This window comes from Oncorhynchus kisutch, linkage group LG24 (genome assembly GCF_002021735.2).
Source record: "Oncorhynchus kisutch isolate 150728-3 linkage group LG24, Okis_V2, whole genome shotgun sequence".
NCBI classification, from domain to species: domain Eukaryota; kingdom Metazoa; phylum Chordata; class Actinopteri; order Salmoniformes; family Salmonidae; genus Oncorhynchus; species Oncorhynchus kisutch.
Genome location: NC_034197.2, coordinates 26,144,837 through 26,172,472, shown reverse-complemented (window position 1 = coordinate 26,172,472; position 27,636 = coordinate 26,144,837). Strand labels below are relative to the sequence as shown.

Below are 27,636 nucleotides of genomic sequence, written 5' to 3'. Positions count from 1 at the left end.
AAAACCACCACAAAATCTTTTTACAAAATCTCTTTATTGTACTTTGTCAATAAATAATAAGGCAATGTGTTTGTGTGACAAACTGATTTGACAATTGTCTTCTATAACACTAAGGCCTTACCCCCGAACTTGATCTATGATCACGTCAAATATAGTCAATTGAGCAAGACAAATGGCAAACTTTTTAGTTGCTGGAAACCAAATATGTCAGTATGTCATATGCACTCACAGATATAGGCTATGACTACATCAATTTCGTAAGAACGTAATTTTTTTAAAACAAAAATCCATTCATATGGGCTAAGACAGTTGAAGCAAAATCCAAACCCAATTGGCAACAATAATACTTTGGGTTATGTATTCAACAAGACACAAGGCTAATAAGACTTTCATTTTTGTACTCTAATAGGCTATAGACTCAAAAATGTGTGGTGGCACACAGAAAATCTAATTACAAGCCTACTGACAATATCACTCTGCTCCAATGACTGACTGTATTGCTCGTATTGAAAAGGTGTTGTACCGATTGCCAAACACATTCTTCTGTTTGGAAATAATTTCTTAGAAACAACTTGAATGACACTATGATAAATAAAAGTGCATTACAGAGAATGAAACAGAATAATAAACTGAAACATCTGATAATTAAATCAAATTATTGTATATTGATAAATAAATATAGGATGGAAAAAGTTCCAATATACCATATAAAAGTTAAATGATTTAGCTTAATTTAAAAAACACTTAGTTAAAAAATAGAAAGGCAATCAGACCAAATTTAAGAATGAACAAAAGGGGTTGATCATGGACATGGATTTTCCATACTGTATTATGTGATGAGATTATGATGGTGTTGATACACTATATATACAAAAGTATGTGGACCCCATCAAATTTGTGGATTCAGCTATTTTAGCCACACCCGTTGCTGACAGGTGTATAAAGTCGAGCACACAGCCATGCAATCTACATACACAAACATTGGCAGTAGAATGGCCTTACTGAAGAGCTCAGTGACTTTCAACATGGCACCATCATAGGACGCCCCCTTTCCAGCAAGTCAGTTTGTGAAATTTCGGCCCTGCTAGAGTTGCCCCGGTGAACTGTAAGTGCTGTTATTGTGAAGTGGAAACGTCTAGGAGTAACAACGGCTCAGCCGCGAAGTAGTAGGCCACACAAGCTCACAGAACGGGACTGACAGAAGCTGAAGTTGCAACACTCACTACTGAGTTCCAAACTGCCTCTGGAAGCAACGTCAGCACAATAACTGTTCGTCGGGGGCTTCATGAAATTGGTTTCCATGGTCGAGCAGCCGCACACAAGCCTAAGATCAACATGTGCAATGCAAAGCGTCGGCTGGAGTGGTATAAAGCTCACCGCCATTGGACTCTGGAGCAGTGGAATCACGTTCTCTGGAGTGATTAATCATGCTTCACCATCTGGCAGTCTGTTCGATGAGCAGGTGTCCACATACTTTTGGCAATGTAGTATAGTTGATGCACACTTGTCAATTCACCAGCTATTGTGTCTATTACCTTACTAAAACATTGGTTCTTCTTACACAAAGAGAGTGTTTACACAAAACAGTCGGTCACACCACACACTGACCTACACAACTTCACAGATTTAAAAAAACAGGTTGAACACCACCGACAAGCCCCATTTTCACCTTAATCAAAGTACACTTATCAAGAGTCAACTCTAAGTTATTCTCTACACTGAATAATAGATGCTGAATGTATTATATTAGATGAATCTTATGTAAATGTGAACAACCTAATTGGCACATTTCCAATTACATTCTTAAAGAGAGGAAAGCACTTGTATTGTGCACCCTGTGAAAGACAAAGACAGAAAGGGAGGATATGAGGAGCCAGGTAGAGGCTGATAGAGGTCATAGACCAAGGAAGGAAGACATTTAGAGGCAGGTTTAACATTTCACATGAGTTTAAAACACATATAGTGCCCATGTTAATATAATAATAGTATTGAGGATGCCCCGATTTGTTACCAGATACCCCCCTAATTCAAAGCCTCTTATAGAGGGTGAGGAGAGAAAGCAGAGATGAGAGGTGCTTCATACAGGATCTCCTGAACCAGTTAACCTCTACTCTGCTAGAAAATATTGAACAAGCGGACAATGGAGCTGATATTCTAGCCTTCTAATCTGTCTCTCAGCAAACTAAAAGGATTCAGAGCTTAATCTAACTAATTTACTCAGACTGGTTTACACATGACTGTTAAGGGGCATTCACAGAAGTGTTCCCTTGCCTAACCTGTCCACCAGTTTGCCCAGGAGGTGGTGCCTTATTGCTGGTAGTTTCCATATTGACCCTAAGGGAGTGGGAGGTAGAAAAGAAAACACAAATCTTTAGTCATTTCAGGTCAGCATGAGATGGGGAATACTTTCGATCATTAATACTTTCTCATGATTAAAAGCAACCCATGGGCATCGCCATTGTGGTAATTTGCGGTGTGAGTTGCCCAATTTACCCAATGTTTGGTTGGACAGCACCGTCCTCCTCAAAACGTGGGGTCAGGGGTAGCTGTAGCTGTACCTGTTCGTAAGCGTAGGGCCTCTGTGTCTGTGCCCCAGGGGCAGCCTGGGAGGAGCGGTAGGAGCTATACTGCTGGCCCTGACCCTGCTGGTACTGGGAGTACTGGGACGACGCACCCTGACCTGGACCTGGAGACCAAATCAGTCAATCAACCAAGTATTCAATCACTCTGACAGTAAAACAATCATCTTTTCAAAATACCAATTTACTGATTTAATGTTCAATTCCCAACCATCCCAACTATCTGCATCAACATGTCCATAGCTAAACATAGGCAAGTGCGCACCTGTGTGTGTGTTCCTTACCATAGCCCTGTTGCTGTGTGCTGTAGCCCTGCTGTGAGGGGTACTGTTGTTGGCTGAAGGGCTGCTGCTGACCTGAGCCATGCTGGTACTGGGCTTGCTGCTGACTGTACTGGGAGTTGCCTGGGGGTCAGAAGTAGGGATGAAACTACTTCAAGATTGACTTCAGACTTGTATTAAGCGGACTGTAGTTCCTCGTGGACAGATGCACATAACATAAATAGTAATCAAGCATCTGCTATATTTTACATCTGGGTGTCTGAGATTAGGCCTAGTGTGGCAGATAGCTAGCAGCTACAATACTATCACAACCTTTATGCTTATTAGGCATGAGTCTGATGTAGTTTGGGAACATACCTCCTTCGTAGTAGTGCTGTGAGGACTCGTCAAAGGGCCTCTCATAGCCCTGTTCGCCGTAGGACGACTGTTGGTAGGAGTACTCGCCATGACCTGAAGTGGGCAGGAATGAGCACGTGCCAAAACCACTCTATTATAAACAATGAGGGTCCTCACAGATATGCTAGAGAGCTTGGTCCTCTCACAGTTCATAAAGCTTATACATACATAGGTGTGCACCCATAAGATGACAAGAGAACAAACAGACATTTGCCGTGCCTCTGACACTCAAATACAAACTCACATTTAAACAAAGCACACACAAACACCCTACATTCAGTTGAGGCTTTGGGAAATCTCTGGGACCAACTGCAAGTTTAGGTACACCAAAGGGGAACACTACTAACAGAGACACACCAGGAGGTAACAGTTCTGGGACCAACCTCTGCACTTTGCCATAACAATCACAATCCATCCATATTATGACCATACAAAAGACTCCCATTAAACTCCCACAAGAAGATAAAGAAAAGACAAGAAGCCAGAGGATTGATTTATTGAGTTCAGCGCTGAAGACAGGGCAGTGGGATAACACAGACGGGAAGGCATGTATATGTGTGTGTGTGTGTGTGTGATTGAGATGTCTGAAAGGTGTGTATGTGTTTGGATTGTGTGTGTGTGTGGGGGTCAAGGCTCTGAATGATTACCATCAGGGTAATACTGCTGGTTTATGGGCTCACTGGAGCTCTGAGTGTGTCCATACTGCTCTCCGTAGAACTCGTCTTGTCCCATGTACTGCAGTGCACATCCTGCAAGACAGGCGACACCAGGATTGGTTAATCAGCTGGTCCGACCAATGGGGCTCTGTTGGTGACTAAAGGAGGCTGGGCCAGGACACTTTGGGAGTTGGAGAGTTGGAGGGGAGTGTCTGCGTGTTTGGTTTTACTATCCTTCTGGGGACCAGAAGTCCTCACAAGAATAGTAAACAAGGAATATTCAGACAAGTGTGGACATTTCACCGGTTCCATGAAGGAAAATTACTATTTTAGGCTTGGGGGTCAGAATTAGGGTTAGGAGTTTGGTTTAGGAGTTAGGGTTAGGGCTTAAGAGTTAGGTAAAATAGGATTTGTTATTCAATTGTTTGGTCCCCACAAGGATAGTAAAACAAAAGTGTGTTGGTTCTTCTATCTTTGTGGGGACCAGAAGTCCTCACAAGGATAATGAAACAAGGAGAATTCAGACATGTGGGGACCTTTCACAAGTCCCAAGAAGGAAAATGACTATTTTAGGTTTAGGGCTGGGGTTAAGGTTAGGGAAAATATTTTATTTTACGAGGCAAGTCAGTTAAGAACAAATTCTTATTTTCAATGACAGCCTAGGAACAGTGGGTTAACTGCCTGTTCAGGGGCAGAATGACAGATTTGTACCTTGTCAGCTCGGGGATTCGAACTTGCAACCTTTCGGTTACTAGTCCTACGCTCTAACCACTAGGCTACCCTGCCGCCCCCATGAGGATAGAATAGCAAAATGTGTGTGAGTGTGAGAGAGAACGAGAGGCACGAGAGTGAGAGATGCACAATGCGTGCCTGCGTGCATTAGTATGTGCATGAGTGTGTGTCTGTGCATATGAGAGTGAGAGAGAGGAGAAGTGGCGTCGTATGGGTGCTAATGATGTCATGAGAAGCTTTTTTTGTGGTTGAATGACTGAAGTTCAAGTAGAATTAGACTGAATACATGATAGTGTAGGAGGCGGTAAGTAGACTGAAGTCTCTTTGTTGAAACCCACGTATTCTGGTTTTCACTTATTTTGTTCCGAAGGATGGCTATTCCCTATCTGAAATGTGAATTGATAATGTTTGTGTTGGGAAGAAAAAGCATCAAAGAACTGAAGGATTTTGGCTGCCATTTGAGTCCAATCATTCTCATTTCAGAATGTTCAGCCCTATCCAAACCATGATCTGAAAAATTATAGATTCCTATGAGAATTAAATTAAATATGACTTTCTGAAAAGATCAATGACAGAGATGGAAGTTTTCAGAAATCTGAGCGGGTCAATCACATGAGAAAGCAGTGGTGTTGGTGGTGGTCTTGGTGGTGTTGGTCTTGGTGGTGTTGTTGGTGGTGGTGTTGTTGGTGGTCTGCTAAAACTAGATGCCATTCCTTCCTTTTACATCACAAACTACCAACTCAAACATTTTTTTAAATTTTTGTTGCCAAATGTATTCCTGGAAATATCGTTATATCTGCAAGATAGAAACTCACAGTCTCGCAAAATATAAATATTCTACAACATATTGATCCTATGACGTAATGCAAAAGGCCCATTATCACAGCAGTCAACAGCTAGAGAAGAAAGCATCTTCCATGGCAAAAGAAAGTCTTCTTAAATCTCCAATGATAAATCTCCATTGTCAGAGATGAACTATACACCGGCAACAATTTGCCACAAAAAAAGTCTGACAGTGTTAGAAAGACAATCTCCAAGCGTGATATCCGACAATACAATACCCAATATCACCAGACACAGTCGAGAGAAGCGCCTTAGCAACAACCATTCGACCAATCAGAGGATGGCTTGTGAGCTGGTCACTTAACCCAATTCGGAGTCAGAACAATACAGTCCATGTAGACAGGACCCAGTGACTGTACCTGGACAAGCTGGGATAAGACCAGGGTAAGTCACAACATACAACCCAGGGCTAGTGACCTCTGTTGCCCTGGAGACAGTGTCTCAGAAATCCAGTACAGACAAGCTACTGACGAGTCTCTGTGAGGAACGTGTCTAGCCCACATCCCACACCAAACAAGGGGATGTTGGGGGACTATTTTTAGGCACATGCTGACACAGCGTGGGTAAAGTGATTTACAGAGACTGGGACTCCAAGTGACAACAGCCATAAATCTTCAGTCTGCTTCTTCCTAAAGTCATTGGCAGACCATTTCCATAGGTCAGATCCTCTAGGCTACACACCTGCAATACCATGGTAACGTACGTGCATCATTGACAGATTACATCCACCCTACATATCATAGTCTGTTTTTTAGGCGCACACTTCCTAAACGCCTGCTAACTATTAACATCTCAAAGTTTCACCCCACATCCATGTCCTTTGCAATCACTTTGGCTACATCTTTCACAAGTAATCACCTACACCCAAAACCATACAGCCATCTTCTCCACCGATAGATCACAGTGAGCCACATGCATCCCTGCAGACTTAGCATGCCCCTGCAGCCCTTAACCAAAACGCAGCAGCCTGTAGGAACACAGAGAAAGACATGGTCACCTACCTTGCTGTGTGGGTCGGTAAGTCCCCATGGGCCTCTGGCTCACCATACTGTTGCCTTGTCCGCTCTGCCCCAACATGCCCATAGCAGTCTGTTGGCCCTGGTAGTGCTGCTGCCCGGCCCCAGTCTGGGACGACGGGTAATGAGGCTGCTGCATCATGGAGACTAGAGGATGGTGGGGGGGAAGGGCCATTATAGGGTGAGATCTTATACATCAACACACACACCCAATGTCAACATCATCATCGTCTTCATTATTGTCGTCATCATTCATAACCAGAACAGAAATTGGGGGAGTAAATCTCTGCAGTAAATGCAAAAGAAGCCAGAGAGGGGTCAGTGCATAAAACAGAGATAAATACACATTGACAACCAGGGAGACGAGGGCGGGCTGCAGGGATGCATGTCAGGGGTTAGAGGTCAGGAGAGGAGAGCCTGAAGCAGGGTGGTGACTGGGATTAGGGACGATACTAGACTCCAGAGGGAGGAAGGGGATGCCTAACAGTCTGATGAACTGAATATGTTTGGATCTTCTTGTCGTTCATACGGGACAATGCGATATTCAGAGGTTATGGATTGTGAAGTTCAAGCGTATAAAGACTAGAGAAGGTTTTCTAAAAGCTAGGGAAGAGAAGGGAGGTTATAGAGAACGATGTGGAAGAGTTGTGGAGGTGGAATACCTTCAGGGTTCCCTGGATCAGTCAATAATTCACTGGTGTCCTGTCTAAATCATTACAATCGTCATTTTCTAGAATCCTCAGAGAGAGCACAACTCCCTATCGCTCCCTCCCTCTCTTTGCCCTGCTGAGAGCTAGGCCAAAACTACAACCTCACGCAAACTCCAGAATACACTCCACTCTCAGATTCACATCTTTCATTCTAAGATTCATCCTCCAATGTTCATCCTCTCAGCTTCCCTTTCTCCTTGATCATCCCCCCTTCCCCTCCAGAGCTCTGACATTTACTGTAGTGGGGGCTGGCCAATCACACTCCCTGATCTAGGAGTGGACTCGTCATTCACTAGTAACGTACTTAGCAACAAGACTCACTAGAGGCAAGTAAAATAGAACAGCCAAATTAGAAATCATGTATTTCCAAAGGAATTGTGTTTTCAATTATTGAATATCATTGGCTTTGATGGCGTATTGCTATGCCACTGGTCCTTGGTCTCTGGTTCCTCTGCACCTGGCTGGCTCACCTGGGTTGGACTGCATGTTGAGGTTGCTGCGGGAGGAGGAAGAAGAGGAAGAACCGTAGCCTGGGCTTGGGCCAGGCCCCTGGATCATGCTGCCCTGGGAAGAGGGGGGCACGGGGTGGCTGTAGCCCAAGGCTGAGCAGTGGGTGCTGGCCGGCAGGCTGAGGGGCGTGGAGGAGGGCCCAGCCGACTGTGTCTGACCCGCATGCTGCTGCTGCTGCTGCATGGGAGCGTGGCTGGGGCCTGACAACACACTGAGCAGTCAAAGCAGCCGGACCCTCAGGCACACGCAATGCCACCATGGCCACAGGCACCACGGCAACGCAACAAATTCAGTTCATCGCTACACCACAGGAGGCTCGTGTAGGACTAAATTAAGAGGTTTGGGGTGCTGAGATTATGCAGAGACACTTAACGAGAGAAGAATTAGTGGAAACAAGGAGGGACAGATTGACAAGAGGAAAAAGACCTGTATGGATACATAAAGGTGCATCTCAATAGTCTAAAGTGGCTTCCTCTCCATTTTTCCATTCCTTAATGTGCAATACCATGAGAGAACTGGCCAGGTGAAAGCAAATGCACAGTTAGCATCTGCCAAGATCAGTGCAGCTGAAGAAGATTATGAAGATATTAGAATAAGAAGCCACTTTAAACTATCAATATGCACCCATATAATGATGTCTGCAGAGATGAGAAGACTTGAGTTCCGAGATGCTGCCAAACTATAGGGGGGTGAATTGGAGGGGCAGACAGACAGACCATGCAGCAGACAGTCAGTTGAGCAGAGAAACCAGCAGTGAGATTGTACACACGTACAGATAAAGGTGTGTGAGTGTGTGTGGATGGAGGTGTGTGTGTGTGTTCGTGTGTGGAGATGGGGGGTCTCACCATTGCTCATCTGACTCTGCATCATGGAGGGGGGGGGCAGGCCAGGTGTCATGGCGTCGTTGAGGTTACTCTGGGAGTGTATGGGCCCACTGCCCCCGTTCTGCCCCATCCCTCCAGGACCCATACTCCCCATGTTAGGGGTAGGAGGCTGGCAAAAAAGAAAGAGAGGAGAGATGTGAATTTACATCTCTCGAGAATTGTGTTACAGAAAAATAACAGCTCTAAGGGTGAGGGAGGAAGAAAGACATTAAAAGAGAGGTGTGTGGTGAGAGGAATTGAGACTTACATGCAGACTTACCGCAGGTAACAGTGACTGCATGTTCTGATTAGAATCTGCTATCGTAGCCAGATAGACCAGGTTTCTGTGAAGAATCTGCTGATACCTATCAAAGCACAGAAATAATGACTATCATTAACCTGTGATATACTATCTTCATGCTTAAAACATCTTCATCCAAGTATACATCTGCTTTGACTGGAAACCTGACGTTGAATTAGGTTCTATGTCGGGTAGAAATGAGCGTTTCAATCAGGAAAGTTTCCTCTCACGATCTCTACAAGCCAGAATATTGAATAAAATACAATTTTAAAGTACTTTACCGTTTGTCCACGCGGTTAGTCCTTTTGGTTGTAGGAATGTGAGACAATATATCCACAGGAAAGTATAACTACATCAACTTTCAAAGCGCTGGTAAGGCGTTCAGATTTCTATCACCTGAAGCATGTGTACAGGATAAACATACATCCACAGAAACAGGCATACTTTCTTCAACTCTTGCATGTGTTTACAAGGTTCTGCGCATTATTCAAATGATAAGACAGTTCAAATGCCTTGTTTAATTTTTCTGTAGATGTATGTATGTGTATGTATACCGTGTACAGTAAGTATATGTATACATATGTACAGTACCAGTAAAAGGTTTGGACAAACCTACTCATTCAAGGGTTTTTCTTTATTTTTACCATTTTCTACATTGTAGAATAATAGTGAAGACATCAAATATTAAATAACACATATGGAATCATGTACTAACCCAAAAAGTTTTAAATAAATCAAAATATATTTAAAGTAGGCACCCTTTACCTTGATGACAACTTAGCACACTATTGGCATTCTCTCAACCAGCTTTATGTGGTAGTCACCTGTAATGCATTTCAATTAACTGGTGTGCCTTTGAGACAATCAGTTGTGTTGTGACAAGGTAGGGGTGGTATACAGAAGATAGCCCTTTTTGGTAAAAGACCAAGTCCATATTATGGCAAGAACAGCTCAAATAAGCAAAGACTAAACGACAGTCCATTACTTGAAGACATGAAGGTAAGTCTATTCGGAAAATGTCAAGAACTTTCAAGTGCAGTTGCAAAAACCAAGTGCTATTATGAAACTGAGGACCGCCACAGGAAAGGAAGACCCAGAGTTACCTCTGCTGCAGAGGATAAGTTCATTAGATTGCAGCCCAAATAAATACTTCACAGAATAAAAGTAAAAGAGACATCTCAACATCAACTGTTCAGAGGAGACTACGTAAATCAGACCTTCATGGTCGAAGAAGAGACCTGCTAAGAAACACGAGCAATGGACATTAGACCGGTGGAAATCGGTCCTTTGGTCTGATGAGTCCAAATTTGAGATTTTTGGTTTCAACCGCCGTGTCTTTGTGAGACGCAGAGTAGGTGAACGGATGATGTCCGCATGTGTGGTTCCCACCGTGAAGCATGGAGGAGGAGGTGTGATATTGTGGGGGTGCTTTGCTGGTGACACTGTCTGTGATTTATTTAGAATTCAAGGCACACTTAAACAGTATAGCTACCACAGCATTCTGCAGCAATACGCCATCCCATCTGGTTTGCGCTTAGTGACCAAAAACACACCTTCAGGCTGTGTAAGGGCTATTTGACAAATAAGAAGATTGATGGTGCTGCATCAGATAACCTGGCCTCCACAATCACCCGACCTCAATCCAATTGACATGGTTTGGGATGAGCTGGACTACAGAGTGAAGGAAAAGCAGCCAACAAGTGCTCAGCATATGTAGAAACTCCTTCCAGACTGTTGGAAAAGCATTCCTCATGAAGCTGGTTGAGAGATTGTCAAAAGTGGGCAAAGCTGTCATCAAAATATTTAACACTTTTGGTTACTACCTGAATCCATGTGTTATTCAATAGTTTTTATGTTTTCACTATTATTCTGCAATTTAGAAAATAATAAAAATAAAGAAAAACCCTTGAATGAGTAGGTGTGTCCAAACCTTTAACTGGTACTGTATATATATATATATATTTATGTATGTATGTGGTGACCCGTCATTCATTCATAATTATTTTTGGGGCGGCTTGCCTGTTTTGCATGTTATTTTGGAATTAATACGTGTCACATAGTGCTTTCTGTGGTGGGGCAAGCCAGCAGAAAATACGGAGCGTTACGCCATGATTGGCTCAGTGTTCTGTCACTCATGGGGACACTACGTCACTGCCAAGTCTAAGGGTAGACTTTAAAAATTCTAGCACCTTGGGTGCTGCCATAAAGTTACATTAGATGTGCCTATCCAAGAAGGCTCAAGGTCATTGGCCACAGATAAAATTACGTCAAATTACATTATATCTACAGTAGCTTTGACATCATACTTTCAAAATCTTAGCTAGCAGTCATCATCATGAATCAAGTCGAAAATCTACTGGCAAATAATGTTTAATCCTTGAAGAGAAAAAATGAAGAGAAATCATAGATAAAACGTATCGGTGGTCATTGGCCATTGGACATAAACATTACAGAACAAGTTGGAAATGACGAATTCAAAATGATAAACATTCAACATTGGGCATTCTGTCAATGAAGCATGATTTGTATCGTGCTCAAAACAACTGTTAACCCAGAACTGCGAAAATGTGACTTCCATGAGTTCAAGACAACTGGGAAGCCGGGAATAAACAAGCTTCGACTGTAAAAATACGTTTTGAACGGTCATCCAACTCGGAATTGTAAATCAGGCCTCTTTTGAGAGCTGCGACCTAAAGATCAATGACATTGTCATGACTCGACCATATTTTTTTCAGAGTTCCCAGTTGTTTTGAAAGCACCATGAATCCAGAGAATGCCAGACTTTGATGATATAATTTGCCGACGAAGGACAGCCGCGCCACCTTCCTGTTCAAGTGAGAACACCAGAACAAGGTGAGTCCAAAAATGTATTGTATCAAATCAAATCAAATTTATTTATATAGCCCTTCGTACATCAGCTGATATCTCAAAGTGCTGTACAGAAACCCAGCCTAAAACCCCAAACAGCAAGCAATGCAGGTGTAGAAGCACGCTACTGCATAAATGATGTAATATGCCAGGGAGATATGTATACTGTAGCTAAGAATGTAATACTAAGTGTATGTTGTGTAGTAAGATGTTAGTAGCTCATGTGCCTCACCCAAATAATTTTATTACGCCTACTGTTCTGACTTGGTGGTGCACATGTAGCCTTTAACCTGTTTTAGAGAAATGTAAACATAGAATATTGTAAGAGCTTTCATTGTCTGCTTATATGCCCCTTGTTAATGGCAGTAAATGAGGCTGAATGAACTGAACTGTTTTGCTGACAGACAAGGCACCACTGATAGCCAGGTGGAGCAGTGGTAAGACTTTGGGACTGCTTTTGGGACAGCTTTATGTAGGCCCTAACCGTTTGTGGGCCCAAAATGTCACATTTAGAGTGCAATTCCTATATTGTTCAGTGTTGTATTGTGGAGTGGCTTTGCTCGCATGCATCCAACTTTCTTTTTTTCCCCCCACCAAGATTTACATACTAAAATCGCCAATGCATGTATGTACAGTTGAAGTCAGAAGTTTACATACACTTAAGTTGGAGTCATTAAAACTTGTTTTTCAACCACTCCACAAATTGCTTGTCAACAAACTATAGTTTTGGCAAGTCGGGTAGAACATCTACTTTGTGCATGACACAAGTAATTTTTCCAACAATTGTTTACGGACAGATTATTTCACTGTATCACAATTCCAGTGGGTCAGAAGTTTACATACACTAAGTTGACTGTACCTGTAAACAGCTTGGAAAATTCCAGAAAATTATGTCATGGCTTTAGAAGCTTCTGATAGGCTAATTGACATCATTTGAGTCAATTGGAGGTGTACCCGTGGATGTATTTTGGGGTCTACCTTCAAACTCAGTGCCTCTTTGCTTGACATCATGGGAAAATCAAAAGAAATCAGCCAAGACCTCAGAAAAAAAATCGTACACCTCCACAAGTCTGGTTCATCCTTGGGAGCAATTTCCAAATGCCTGAAGGTACCACATTCATCTGTACAAACAACAGTACGCAAGTATAAACAACATAGGACCACGTAGCAGTCATACCGCTCAGGAAGGAGACGTGTTCTGTCTCCTAGTGATTAACGTACTTTGGTGCAAATCAATCCCAGAACAACAGCAAAGGACCTTGTGAAGATACGTGAAGATACTGGAGGAAACAGGTACAAAAGTATCTATATCCACAGTAAAACGAGTCCTATATCGACATAACCTGAAAGGCCGCTCAGCAAGGAAGAAGCCATTGCTCCAAAACCACCATAAAAGAGCCAGACTACGGTTTGGGGGACAAAGAACTGCAAATGGGGACAAATATCATACTTTTTGGAGAAATGTCCTCTGGTCTGATGAAACAAAAATAGAACTGTTTGGCCATAATGACAATCGTTATGTTTGGAGGAAAAAGGGGGAGGCTTGCAAGCCGAAGAACACCATCCCAACCGTGAAGCACGGGGGTGGCAGCATCATGTTGTGGGGGTGCTTCGCTGCAGGAGGGACTGGTGCACTTCACAAAATAGACGGCATCATGAGGAGGGAAAATTATGTGGATATATTGAAGCAACATCTCAAGACATCAGTCAGGAAGCTAAAGCTTGGTCGTAAATGGGTCTTCCAAATGGACAATGACCCCAAGCATATTTCCAAAGTTGTGGAAAATGGCTTAAGGACAACAAAGTCAAGGTATTGGAGTGGCCATCACAAGCCCTGACCTCATCCTGTAGAAAATTTGTGGGCAGAACTGAAAGAGTGTGTGCGAGCAAAAAGGCCTACAAACCTGACTCAGTTTCGCCAGCTCTGTCAGGAAGAATGGGACAAAATTCACCCAACTTATTGTGGGAAGCTTGTGGAAGTCTACCCTAAACATTTGACCTAAGTTAAACAATTTAAAGGCAATGCTACCAAATATTAATTGAATGTATCTAAACTTCTGACCCACTAGGAATGTGATGAAAAAAACCCTGAAATAAATAATTCTCTCTACTATTATTCTGACATTTCACATTCATAAATAAAGTGGTGATCCTAACTGACCTAAAACAGGGATTTTTTACTAGGATTAAATGTCAGGAATTGTGAAAAACTGAGATTAAATGTATTTGGCTAAGGTGTATGTAAACTTCCAACTTCAACTGTATATGTACAGTGCATTCGTGTATTCAAACCCCTTGACTTTTTCCACATTTTGTTACATTACAGCCTTATTCTTAAGTTAATTCACAAAAAATATATAATCTTCAAACTACACACAATACCCCATAATGACTAAATGAAAACAGGTTTTCAGAATGTTTGAAAATGTATTAAAAATAGAAAATAGAAATACCTTATTTACATACTGTACCGTTCAAAAGATTGGGGTCACTTAGAAATGTCCTTCTTTTTGAAAGAAAAGCTCATTTTTTGTCCATTAAAATAGCATCAAATGAATCAGTGTAGACATTGGTAATGTTGTAAATGACTATTGTAGCTGGAAACGGCAGATTTTTAATGGAATATCTACATAGGCGTACAGAGGCCCATTATCAGCAACCATCACTCCTGTGTTCCAATGGCACGTTGTGTTAGCTTATCCAAGTTTATCATTTTAAAAAGCTAATTGATCATTAGAAAACACTTTTGAAATTATGTTAGCACAGCTGAAATCTGTTGTTCTGATTAAAGAAGCAATACAACTGGCCTTCTTTAGACTAGTTGAATGTCTGGAGCATCAGCATTTGTGGGTTCGATTACAGACTCAAAATGGCCAGAAACAAATAACTTTCTTCTGAAACTCATCGGTCTATTCTTGTTCTGAGAAAGGAAGGCTATTCCATGCGAGAAATTGCCAAGAAACTGAAGATCTTGTACAACACTGTGTACTAATCCCTTCACAGAACAGCACAAACTGGCTCTAACCAGAATAGAAAGAGGAGTGGGAATCCCTGGTGCACAACTGAGCAAGAGGACAAGTACATTAGAGTGTCTAGTTTGAGAAACAGACACCTCACAAGTTCTCAACTGGCAGCTTCATTAAATAGTACCCGCAAAACACCAGTCTCAACTTTAACAGTGAAGAGGCGACTCCGGGATGCTGGCCTTCTAGGCAGAGTTGCAAAGAAAAAGCCATATCTCAGACTGGCCAATAAAAATATAAGAGGTGAAAGAACACAGACACTGGACAAAGGAACTCTGGCTAGAAGGCCAGCATCCCGGAGTCGCCTCTTCACTGTTGACGTTAAGACTGTGGTACCACCTGTGGTAAATTCAATTGATTGGACATGATTTGGAAAGGCACACACCTGTCTATATAAGGTCCCACAGTTTACAGTGCATGTCAGAGCAATTGTCCATAGAGCTCCGAGACAGGATTGTGTTGAGGCATAGATCTGGGGAAGGGTACCAAAATAATTCTGCAGCATTGAAGGTCCCCAAGAACACAGTTACCTCCATCATTCTTAAATGGAAGAAGTTTGGAACCATCAAGACTGTTCTTGGAGCTGGCCACCTGAAAACTGAGTAATAGGGGGAGAAGGGCCTTGGTCAGGGAGGTGACCAAGAACCAGAAGGACAACCATCTCTGCAGCAGTCCACCAATCAGGCCTTTATGGTAGAGTGGCCAGACGGAAGCCACTCCTCAGTAAAAGACACACGACAGACCACTTGGAGTTTACCAAAAGCACCGTAAGGACCCTCAGATCATGAGAAACAAGATTCTCTGGTCTGATGAAACCAAGATTTTCAGCGGCAGGGACTGGGAGACCAGTCAAGATCGAGCAAAAGATGAACGGAGCAAAGTACAGAGAAATCCTTGATGAAAACCTGCTCCAGAGCACTCAGGACATCAGACTGGGTTGAAGGTTCACAACAACCCTAAGCACCAAGAAAATGCAAGAGTGGCTTTGGGACAAGTCGCTGAATGTCCTTGAGTGGCCTAGCCACAGCCCGGACTTGAACCCGATCGAACATCTCGAGAGAGAGCGACCTGAAAATAGCTGTGCAGCAAAGCTCCCCATCCAACCTGACAGAGCTTGAGGATCTGCAGAGAAGAATGGGAGAAACCCCCCAAATACTGGTGTTCCAAGCTTGTCGAGTCATACCCAAGAAGACTCGAGGCTGTAATCTCTTCCATAGGTGCTTCAACAAAGTAATGAGAAAAGGGTCTGAATACTTATGTAAATGTGATATAAGTTTTGTATTGTTAAAAAATGTGCAAAAAATTCTAAAAAGCTGTTTTTGCATTGTCATCACAGGGTATTGTGTGTAGATTTATGAAGGGGAAAATTGATCAATTTTACAATAAGACTAACGTAACAACATGTGAAAAAAGTCAAGGGGTTTGAATACTTTTCCAAATGCATGTATATATATATATATATATGTGTAGTGCCTTGCAAAAGTATTCATCCTCTTTCGTGTTTTTCTTATTTTTATAACCTGTAATTTAAATGCATTTTTACTTGGATTTCATGTGATGGACATACACAAAATAGTCCAAACTGGTGAAGTGAAATGAAAAATAACTAATGGAAAAGGGGTGAGTGCATATGTATTCACCTCTTTGCTATGAAGCCCCTAAATAAGATCTGGTGCAACCAATTACCTTCAGAAGTCATTTAATTAGTTAAATAATGTCCACCTGTGTGCAAACTAAGTGTCACATGATCTGTCACATCATCTCAATATACACTGCTCAAAAGAATAAAGGGAACACTTAAACAACACAATGTAACTCCAAGTCAATCACACTTCTGTGAAATCAAACTGTCCACTTAGGAAGCAACACTGATTGACAATACATTTCACATGCTGTTGTGCAAATGGAATAGACAACAGGTGGAAATTATAGGCATTTAGCAAGACACCCCCAATAAGGGAGTGGTTCTGCAGGTGGGGACCACAGACCACTTCTCAGTTCCTATGATTCCTGGCTGATGTTTTGGTCACTTTTGAATGCTGGCGGTGCTTTCACTCTAGTGGTAGCATGAGATGGAGTCCACAACCCACACAAGTGGCTCAGGTAGTGCAGCTCATCCAGGATGGCACATCAATGCGAGATGTGGCAAGAAGGTTTGCTGTGTCTGTCAGCGTAGTGTTCAGAGCATGGAGGCGCTACCAGGACGCAGGCCAGTACATCAGGAGACGTGGAGGAGGCCGTAGGAGGGCAACAACCCAGCAGCAGGACCGCTACCTCCGCCTTTGTGCAAGGAGGAGCAGGAGGAGCACTACCAGAGCCCTGCAAAATGACCTCCAGCAGGCCACAAATGTGCATGTGTCTGCTCAAACGGTCAGAAACAGACTCCATGAGGGTGGTATGAGGGCCTGACGTCCACAGGTGGGGGTTGTGCTTACAGCCCAACACCGTGCAGGACATTTGGCATTTGCCAGAGAACACCAAGATTGGCAAATTCACCACTGGCGTCCTGTGCTCTTCACAGATGAAAGCAGGTTCACACTGAGCACATGTGACAGACGTGACAGTCTGGAAACGCCGTGGAGAACATTCTGCTGCCTGCAACATCCTCCAGCATGACCGGTTTGGCGGTGGGTCAGTCATGGTGTGGGGTGGCATTTCTTTGGGGGGCCGCACAGCCCTCCATGTGCTTGCCAGAGGTAGCCTGACTGCCATTAGTTACCAAGATGAGATCCTCAGACCCCTTGTGAGACCATATGCTGGTGTGGTTGGCCCTGGGTTCCTCCTAAAGCAAGACAATGCTAGACCTTATGTGGCTGGAGTGTGTCAGCAGTTCCTGCAAGAGGAAGGCATTGAGGCTATGGACTGGCCCGCACGTTCCCCAGACCTGAATCCAATTGAGCACATCTGGGACATCATGTCTCGCTCCATCCACCGACACCACGTTGCACCACAGACTGTCCAGGAGTTGGCGGATGCTTTAGTCCAGGTCTGGGAGATCCCTCAGGAGACCATCCGCCACCTCATCGGGAGCATGCCCAGGCATTGTAGGGAAGTCATACAGGCAGGTGGAGGCCACACACACTACTGAGTCTCATTTTGACTTGTTTTAAGGACATTACATCAAAGTTGGATCAGCCTGTAGTGTGGTTTTCCACTTTAATTTTGAGTGTGACTCCAAATGCAGACCTCCCTGGGTTGATAAATTTGATTTCCATTGATAATTTTTGTGTGATTTTGCTGTCAGCACATTCAACTATGTAAAGAAAAAAGTATTTAATAAGAATATTTTATTCATTCAGATCTAGGATGTGTTATTTTAGTGTTCCCTTTATTTTTTTGAGGAGTGTATATACACCTGTTCTCAAAGGCCCCAGACTCTAAGCAAGGGGCACCACCAAGCAAGCGGCACCATGAAGACCATGGAGCTCTCCAAACAGGTCAGGGACAAAGTTGTGGAGAAGTACAGATTGGGATTGGGTTATAAAAAAATATCTGAAACTTTGAACATCCCACGGAGCAGCATTAAATTCATTATTTAAAAAATTGAAAAAATATGGCACCACAACAAACCTGCCAATAGAGGGACGCCCACCAAAACTCACGGACCAGGCAAGGAGGGCATTAATCAGAGAGGCAACAAACAGAACCATTTTAAGCCGTACACTCCACAGAGCTGGGCTTTACGAAAGAGTGGCAAGAAAAAAAAGCCATTGCTTGAAGAAGAAAATAAGCAAACACGTTTGGTGTTCACCAAAAGGCATGTGGGAGACTCCCCAAACATATGGAAGAAGGTACTATGGTCAGATGAGACTAAAATTGAGCTTTTTGTCTGGCACAAACCCAACACCTCTCATCACCCCGAGGGCACCACCCCGAGGGCACCGATGTTTTTCATCGGCAGGAACTGGTCAGAACTGAAGGAATGGTGTATGGCGCTAAATACAGGGAAATTATTGACAGAGTCAACATTAATCAGGAAAGACTAAGACAAGAACAGTCAGCACATGGGAACAAAAACGACAAATGACAATTAATGCTGAAGCAGGGAACAGAGTGGGGAACCAGACAGATATAGGGGAGGTAATGACAGAGGTGATTGAGTACAGGTGAGTCCAATCATTGCTGATGCGTGTGACGGGGGGAAGGCAGGTGTGCGTAATGATGGTGTCAGGAGTGAGTAAAACTGGGAAGCCTGGCGCCTTCGAGCACCAGCGAGGGGGAACTGGATTAGGCGTGACAGTACCCCCCCCCCCCCCCTCTAGGGGCAAAACCCGGCGTCCCACCTGGGCGAGCCTGACAGGCCTGCCCGAGGCACGGGCGCTGGACAAGCCGGCTGGGCGTAAACTCCAGACGAACCGGGAGAGGCATGGGAGCCTGGCGAGCCAGCTGAGGCATAGGAGCCCAACGATCCGGCTGGGGCGTGAAAACCTGTCGATCCCGCTGAGGCGTGGGAACCCAGTGATCCGTCTGAGGCATAGCAGCCTGACGAGCCGGCTGGACGTAAATCCCTGACGATCCGGCTGAGGCCTGACGTAGGATGGGTGCCTCCCGAGCCAACCGGGGCAAGAAACCTCTCTAGCCAGCTAGGGCATGACAGGCCGACGAGCTGGCTTAGGCACCCCCGGGTCCATCGGTGGCGGCCCCCGGACCCAACGTCACCACCAACCGGAAAGCCAGCACTCCCCGAAGCTTCGTTTTGGGGCTTCAGCATTCTGTAAAGACCGACGCCAGAGATGAGAAGCAGGTACCGGGAGTCAACATTTAATCAGGAAACAGACAATGACCAAGACAAGAACAGCGTCAGCACACGGGTACAAAATGACAAACGGCAATTAATGTTGAAGCAGGGAACCAGACAGATATAGGGGAGGTATTGACAGAGGTGATTGAGTCAAGGTGAGTCCAATAATCGCTGTTGCGCGTGACGGGGGAAAGGCAGGTGTGCGTAATGATGGTGGCAGGAGTGTGTAATGTGGGGAGCCTGGCGCAAGGTGCCAGGGAGGGGGAGTGGGAACAGGCGTGACAGGTATGTGTATGTATATATGTAATTGTATGTATATTATTTACTGCTCTAGGGATATAATTACTGTGTGGATAACCTTGTTTATTATTATGTATTGATTTTTATCTTTAATTTTGTTCACTTTTTATGTGAAAACCCCGGAAGAACAATTATCACTGAATTATCACAGTTAATTATTGTATTGTTTGTTTATGTGTCAATTAATCCCATAAGGGATGGGTTGCCAACTGGCGATTTGACGCGAACAGTAATTCAAATCAAATCAAAATCAAATCAAATTGTATTTGTCACATACACATGGTTAGCAGATGTTAATGCGAGTGTAGCGAAATGCTTGTGCTTCTAGTTCCGACAATGCAGTAATAACGAACAAGTAATCTAACTAACAATTCCAAAAAAACTACTGTCTTATACACAGTGTAAGGGGATAAAGAATATGTACATAAGGATATATGAATGAGTGATGGTACAGAGCAGCATAGGCAAGATACAGTAGATGATATCGAGTACAGTATATACATATGAGATGAGTATGTAAACCAAGTGGCGTAGTTAAAGTGGCTAGTGATACATGTATTACATAAGGATGCAGTCGATGATATAGAGTACAGTATCTACGTATGCATATGAGATGAATAATGTAGGGTAAGTAACATTATATAAGGTAGCATTGTTTAAAGTGGCTAGTGATATATTTACATCATTTCCCATCAATTCCCATGATTAAAGTGGCTGGAGTAGAGTCAGTGTCATTGACAGTGTGTTGGCAGTAGCCACTCAATGTTAGTGGTGGCTGTTTAACAGTCTGATGGCCTTGAGGTAGAAGCTGTTTTTCAGTCTCTCGGTCCCAGCTTTGATGCACCTGTACTGACCTCGCCTTCTGGATGACAGCGGGGTGAACAGGCAGTGGCTCGGGTGGTTGATGTCCTTGATGTCCTTTTCAGAACTTTGAAAAGTTTATGTAATTATACTTTCCTGTGGATATATTGTCTCACATTCCTACCGCCAAAGTACCAACCGCACGGACAACCGGTAAAGTATGTTAAAATATAATTTAATTCAACATCAGGAAAGGAAACTTTCCTGCACTGGTAATCCATTATACACTCATTTCTGCCCAAAGTGGAATTCAATGCAATTCAACATCAAGTTTCCAGGCAAACATCTGCTATACAGTAACCTATAACATGCATATGTGCACAACAGTAGGCCTATGAAGACAGATGTGACACCTACTGTGTGCATTCTGCTGTTTTTCCTTTGTTCTGGTAATCCATTATACATTGTATCAGATGGTGATTTTCATCCAGCATCTTTGGGAGGTAAAAAAAAAGGTAACACCTCACTTGACACACAGAGTCATAACACGTTATGACACGGTGATAACGTGCCATAATATGTTATAACAGCTGGCATAACCTGTTATAATATGGTCATAACACTGTCATGACACACACATTATATATATATATATATATATATATATATACACACACAGTAGTGGCCAAAAGTTTTGAGAATGACACAAATATTAATTTTCACGCAGTATGCTGCCTCAGTTTGTATGATGGCAATTTGCATATACTCCAGAATGTTATGAAGAGTGATCAGATGAATTGCAATTAATTAATTAATCCCCAAAAAACATTTCCACTGCATTTCAGCCCTGCCACAAAAGGACCAGCTGACATCATGTCAGTGATTCTCTCGTTAACACAGGTGTGAGTGTTGACGAGGACAAGGCTGGAGATCACTCTGTCATGCTGATTGAGTTTGAATAACAGACTGGAAGCTTCTAAGGGAGGGTGGTGCTTGGAATCATTGTTCTTCCTCTGTCAACCATGGTTACCTTCAAGGAGACAAGTGCCATCATCATTGCTTTGCACAAAAAGGGCTTCACATGCAAGGATCTTGCTGCCAGTAAGATTGCACCTAAATCAACCATTTATCGGATCATAAAGAACTTCAAGGAGAGCGGTTAAATTGATGTGAAGAAGGCTTCAGGGCGCCCAAGAAAGTACAGCAAGCACCAGGACCATCTCCTAAAGTTGATTCAGCTGTGGGATCGGGGCACCACCAGTACAGAGCTTGCTCAGGAATGGCAGCAGGCAGGTGTGAGTGCATCTGCACGCACAGTGAGGCAAAGACTTGTAGGATGGCCTAGTGTCAAGAAGGGCAGCAAAGAAGCCACTTCTCTCCAGGAAAAACATCAGGGACAGACTGATATACTGCAAAATGAACAGGGATTTGACTGCTGAGGACTGGGGTAAAGTCATTTTCTCTGATGAATCCCCTTACCGATTGTTTGGGGCATCCGGAAAAAAGCTTGTCCGGAGAAGACAAGGTGAGCGCTACCATCAGTCCTGTGTCATGCCAACAGTAAAGCATCATGAGACCATTCATGTGTGGGGTTGCTTCTCAGCCAAGGGAGTAGGCTCACTAACAATTTTGCCTAAGAACACAGCCATGAGTAAAGAATGGTACCAACACATCCTCCGAGAGCAACTTCTCCCAACCATCCAGGAACAGTTTGGTGATGAACAATGCCTTTTCCAGCATGATGGAGCACCTTGCTATAAGGCAAAAGTGATAACTAAGTGGCTCAGGGAACAAAACATTGATATTTTGGGTCCATGGCCAGGAACCTCCCCAGACCTTAATCCCATTGAGACCTTGTGGTTAATCCTCAAGAGGCGGGTGGACAAACAGAAACCCACAAATTTGGACAAACTCCAAGCATTGATTATGCAAGAATGGGCTGCCATCAGTCAGGATATGGCCCAGAAGTTAATTGACAGCATGCCAGGGCGGATTGCAGAGGTCTTGAAAAAGAAGGGTCAACACTGCAAATATTGACGCTTCGCATCAACTTCATGTAATTGTCAATAAAAGCCTTTGACACTTACGAAATGCTTGTAATAATAGTTTAGTATTCCATAGTAACATCTGACAAAAATATCTAAAGACACTGAAGCAGCAAACTTTGTGGAAATTAATATTTGTGTCATTCTCAAAACTTTTGGCCACGACTGTATATATATATATATATATATATATATATATATATATATATATATATATATTTAGACATATATTTTATGGCTGGTTATGACACCTACATAATAGTGTAAAAACCCACAAAACCTAATAGTGTAAAAACCCACAAAACCTATCACACAAGGCAAAACATTCCATTACACCATAGCCTACTTTTCAACAGTCTGTTTATGCTGTTTAACATTTTGTTAATTATCATTGTTATTGCTCACACATTGTTCAGACATGCACCTACCCCAATGCTCTGTTGCTGATGACTGGAATGAATGCAGGAGCAGATGTTAGGAGTGTGTATTGGAGGTGAAGTCAGGTGCAGGAGAGCAGAGTGTAGCGAACAGGCGCACTTTTTATTCCGGGCAAAATTACAGTGTAACAGTATAATTTTAAACCGTCCCCTCGCCCATACCCGGGCGCGAACCAGGGACCCTCTGCACACATCAACAATAGTCACCCATCGCTCCACAAAAGCCGCGGCAAGGGGAACTACTACTTCAAGGTCTCAGAGCAAGTGACGTCACCGATTGAAACGCTATTTAGCGCACACTGCAAACTAAGCTAGCCGTTTCACATCCGTTACAACAGCACAAAGTAACATATAATATGCCGAAAACAAAGAGCATAGAACAAAAAGTAATGCGCGTAACAATATCCACAATAACAAAATACACGTAACACAAACATACCTACACAAAGACATGATGGGGAACAGAGGAATAAATACATATGAATGGATTGGGGAATGAAAACCAGGTGTGCAGGGAACAAGACAAAACAAATGGATACGTGAAAAATGGAGCGGCGATGGCTAGAAAGCCAAACGCCGCCAGAACAAGGAGAGGAACCGACTTCGGCGGAAGTCGTGACAGCAGATGTCAGGAGAAGGACAAGGCACGCTCTTCTTGACTGATGACTGATATAAGGGCTTGTACGTGATAGGCCTATCTGGCTTATATGATTATGGTCAAAAAGAGTATATTATTAGTCCAAGTAAAGTGACACAGGATGGTTATAATTCTTCTTGACAGTGTCATAAAGTGTATTTTCTACAAGTTAATTAAAATATGATGAAAAAAAAACATGACTGTAAAGAATTCATTACAACATCAAAGGACTTGAGAAACAAACTTTCAAACTAAAGAAAACTTATTGGCAGGGAATACAATTATTTGAATAAATAACACCTACACTCTTATGTCAGTGTCAGAACCAGCCATAAGATAACGCAATATACATTACATGACCAAAGGTATGTGGACACCTACTTGTCGAACATTTCATTCCAAAATCATGGGGATTAATATGGAGTTGGCCCGCCCTTTCAGCTATAACAGCCTCCACTCTTCTGGGAAGGCTTTCTACTAGATGCTGGAACATTACTGTGGGGACTTGTTTCCATTCAGCCACAAGAGCATTAGTGAGGTCGGACACCGATGTTGGGCAATTAGGCCCGGCTCGCAGTCTGCGTTCCAATTCATCCCAAAGGTGTTTGATGGGGTTGAGGTCAGGGCTCTGTGCAGGCCAGTCAAGTTCTTCCACATTGATTTCGGCAAACCATTTATGTATGGACCTCGCTTTGGGCATGGGGGCATTGTCATGCTGAAACAGGAAAGGTCCTTCCCCAAACTGTTGCCACAAAGTTGGAAGCACAGAATCGGCTAGAATGTCATTGTATGCTGTAGAATTAAGATTTCCCTTCACTGGAACCAAGGGGCCTAGCACGAACCATGAAAAACAGCCCCAGACCATTATCCCTCATGCACCAAACTTTACAGTTGCATTGGGGGAGGTAGTGTTCTCCTGGCGTCCACCAAACCCAGATTTGTTCGCCGGACTGCCAGATGGTGAAGAGTGATTAATCACTCCAGATGCTCCAGAGTCCAATGGTGACGTTTTGCATTGCGCATGGTGATCTTAGGCTTGTGTGCAGCTGCTCGGCCATGGAAACCCATTTCATGAAGCTCCCGACTAACAGTTATTTTGCTGATATTGCTTCCAGAGGCAGTTTGGAACTCAGTATTGAGTGTTGCAACCGAGGACAGACAATTTCTACATTCACTCGCCAGACCCATTCTGTGAGCTTGTGTGGCCTACCACTTCGCGGCTGAGCCGTTGATGCTCCTAGATGTTTCCACTTCACAATAACTGCACTGTAGTTGGCTGGAGCAGCTCTAGCAGGGCAGAAATTGGCGGACTGACATGTTGGAAAGGTGGCATCATATCACGGTGCCAGGTTGAAAGTCCCTGAGCTCTCCAGTAAGGCCATTCTACTGCCATTGTTTTACTATGGAGATTGCATGGCTGTGTGCTCGATTTTATACACCTGTCAGCAACAGGTGTGGCTGAAATACCTGAATCCACTGGGTGTCCACATACTTTTGTATATATAGTGTATGTCACAACAGGTGTAAATATATGGGTCATGACCATATTATGACAGGTTATGACAAGTTATGTCTGCTATTATGACATATCATGATCGTGTCATGACACTGGGTGTCAAGTAAAGTGTTACCAAAAAAAAACGTTAGAGTAGTTTACTATAATGTTACTACACTATAATAAATTGTCCTAAATACCCCCCCCCCCCCCCTTCTTGCTCAACACAATTATCTGGGTAGGATGTTTTTCTTGGAGCATCACTAACGTCGCAGAACAGACTGTTTCAGTGGAACGGAGCCATTGTTTCTTTTTTTCCCTGCAACTCAAGTCTTTCATTATCTTCAGCCAATCATAACATTCCGTCATCAGTGACAAAAAAAACAGAGTGAACTAGAAAGGAGAACCTGTGCTGTCCTCTATTAACTACGGTACGCATATCCAAATTAAGCGCTCTAACCGTGTTTGATTAAAATACTTCCAGATGCCCTAAAACATTTGAAAGCCACCCTAAACTAATGCAATGCCTGCCTCATTCCCTCTAGGCTTAACAAAGGTCCAAGGATGTTGCACGTAGGCTCAAAACTGTCCCGTAATCCACACACCTTCCATGAATCACTCTCTGTCGCCAATGTCGGACTATCCGTTCATCGAGTGCACGTGCCTCTTACCACTCATTGGCTGTCCAAAGAATTATCACTAGTCTACTCTCACGTCTCTGTCACGGTTTGCTATTTTTGATAACAATTTGGAGTATGGTTTTCAAAAGAAACAATATTGATCCATGAAAAAAATCACTCGCAACAGTTCACAAAAAAATCATATGAAGGGCATGCACCAGAATAAGCAATATTTCAGTCAGACTCGGAACAAACTTGCATATTTTTCTAGGATGTTTATGCTCTGTTATTAGACAACATTGATGTTTTAACGCATAACATAGTAGCCGTTATGTAAGCTTACATAGAAAGGCACACTGAAGTTTTAGGGGGCAACGGAAACAACAACTAAAGTAGCCTTTGAGTAATGTCAATCTGTTTTAATAGTGTCATATCATCCCCTCGCTGTTTGCCTCGCTCTACTGTACCAGTTGCCTTCTCTGTGCTGATGTTCACTACTTTCCCACCATTGACACTGACTGACTATGCAAGCTCTCAAGTCGACAAAATATGTCATATTTGACGACGTAATGGCGCAAAAAGAAATAGCATTACCTTTTGTATAGTTTGTTGTGTCACCTCCCCTTTGCTCCTTGGGCGCGCCGATGAAAATGCAACCGACATTGTGATATTAGGAAATGGAAAAAATGAAAAGCCTATTTTTATTGTAATATGTAGCTTATATCTAGCGCGCAGCCCTCTATAACATAGTTGCCCTCTATAACATAGTTAGGTTTCCCATTTTATGAAAATCATAGGGGTGTGTGAACCCCTGGATTATACCAAAATGAAAATAAATTACGAATAAACAACAATATTCTCTTGGACGCAAATTGATAGTTTACTCTACATTTGGTGATGTTGCAAAAATGGAGAGTCCCATAATGTCTATGAAAAGATTCGCCTTGATCGAGAAGCTCACTCAGTAATTTTTTGGTATAAACCAGACATAGGCTGCAGGCTGCAGTAGATTTTTTCTCACAGTAGTAGGGTCGTCCCTAGTTACCACAGCCACAAAGTCTAAAACCCCGCCCATTTCTACAATTTGTCTTCTTAAAATGTGATTTTAAACATAACCCTAACCTTAAATTAAGACCATAAAGCAAATTTTTGTTTTCATACATGTTTAAGATATAGCCAGACAACCCAGTAGTAGAGGCAAAGACAGTACAGTAAGAAGACCACAGAGAGAAGAGGTAACCCAGACACGTCACATGGCTATAAAGCTGAATGAAGCATCCGTTTAGAACGTTCTCACCACCAAATATGGTAGTGAGTTTACTGTTAATTTTTATTGTTTATTTCACTTGTGTATATTATCTACCTCACTTGCTTTGGCAATGTTAACACATGTTCCCCATGCCAATAAAGCCCCTTGAATTGAATTGAATGGAAGTCCAGTCGCGGGTAGTGAGAGAGAGTGGAACTAGATGAAACTGAGCCGACATTACGCTAATTTTCTCATCCATGAGACATCTGACCTCAATACCTTTTTCTGTTCCCAAAACTAGAATCTGTTACGAACACAGTGCACTAAGTTGTAAAATATCGCGTTGTTAATTAAGAAGGAATGAATTTAGTTTGTACACACGCGCACTTCACAGACGTGTCGAGCCCTAACGGTAATATGCAAATACATGCTACAACGCGCCAATAGGATTTCACCAGCTAGTACTTAGCTTTTCCGACCTCCTTGCGTGTTCCGCTCAAAATGCTTCATTTGCGCCCACTGTGAACGACACA

General features: G+C 43.1%; 1 protein-coding gene across 13 annotated transcripts; it reads right to left on the bottom strand.

Annotated features, from left to right (window-relative positions):
• Positions 1–15: 15 nt before the first annotated feature.
• LOC109869495 (calcium-responsive transactivator-like) lies at positions 16–26,875 on the bottom strand. Of its 13 annotated transcripts, none has more exons than XM_031804242.1 (11): positions 26,449–26,875; positions 21,038–21,114; positions 8,855–8,951; positions 8,569–8,716; positions 7,684–7,923; positions 6,489–6,650; positions 3,904–4,005; positions 3,218–3,310; positions 2,864–2,983; positions 2,494–2,686; positions 16–2,334 (listed from the first exon to the last, which is right to left on the bottom strand). In XM_031804242.1, exons 1-11 carry the CDS (start codon positions 26,515–26,517, stop codon positions 2,241–2,243), a joined length of 1,395 nt encoding a protein of 464 aa, XP_031660102.1. In that variant the 5' UTR covers positions 26,518–26,875; the 3' UTR covers positions 16–2,240. The 13 variants fall into 13 exon arrangements, with proteins under 13 accessions (XP_031660102.1, XP_031660106.1, XP_031660103.1 ...); XM_031804246.1 differs by having other exon boundaries at positions 2,559–2,686; positions 26,449–26,874; XM_031804243.1 differs by having other exon boundaries at positions 8,867–8,951; positions 26,449–26,872.
• Between the last annotated feature and the right edge of the window lie 761 nt (positions 26,876–27,636).

Excerpts from the sequence above, each read along its gene's own strand:
- LOC109869495 (XM_031804242.1), bottom strand. The coding sequence starts at position 26,517 with ATGTCGGTTGCATTTTCATCGGCGCGCCCAAGGAGCAAAGGGGAGGTG. Across the intron at positions 6,651-7,683 it reads CAACATGCAGTCCAACCCAG|TCTCCATGATGCAGCAGCCT; the intron begins GTGAGCCAGCCA and ends ACCATCCTCTAG. Across the intron at positions 3,311-3,903 it reads CCAGCAGTATTACCCTGATG|GTCATGGCGAGTACTCCTAC; the intron begins GTAATCATTCAG and ends TGCCCACTTCAG.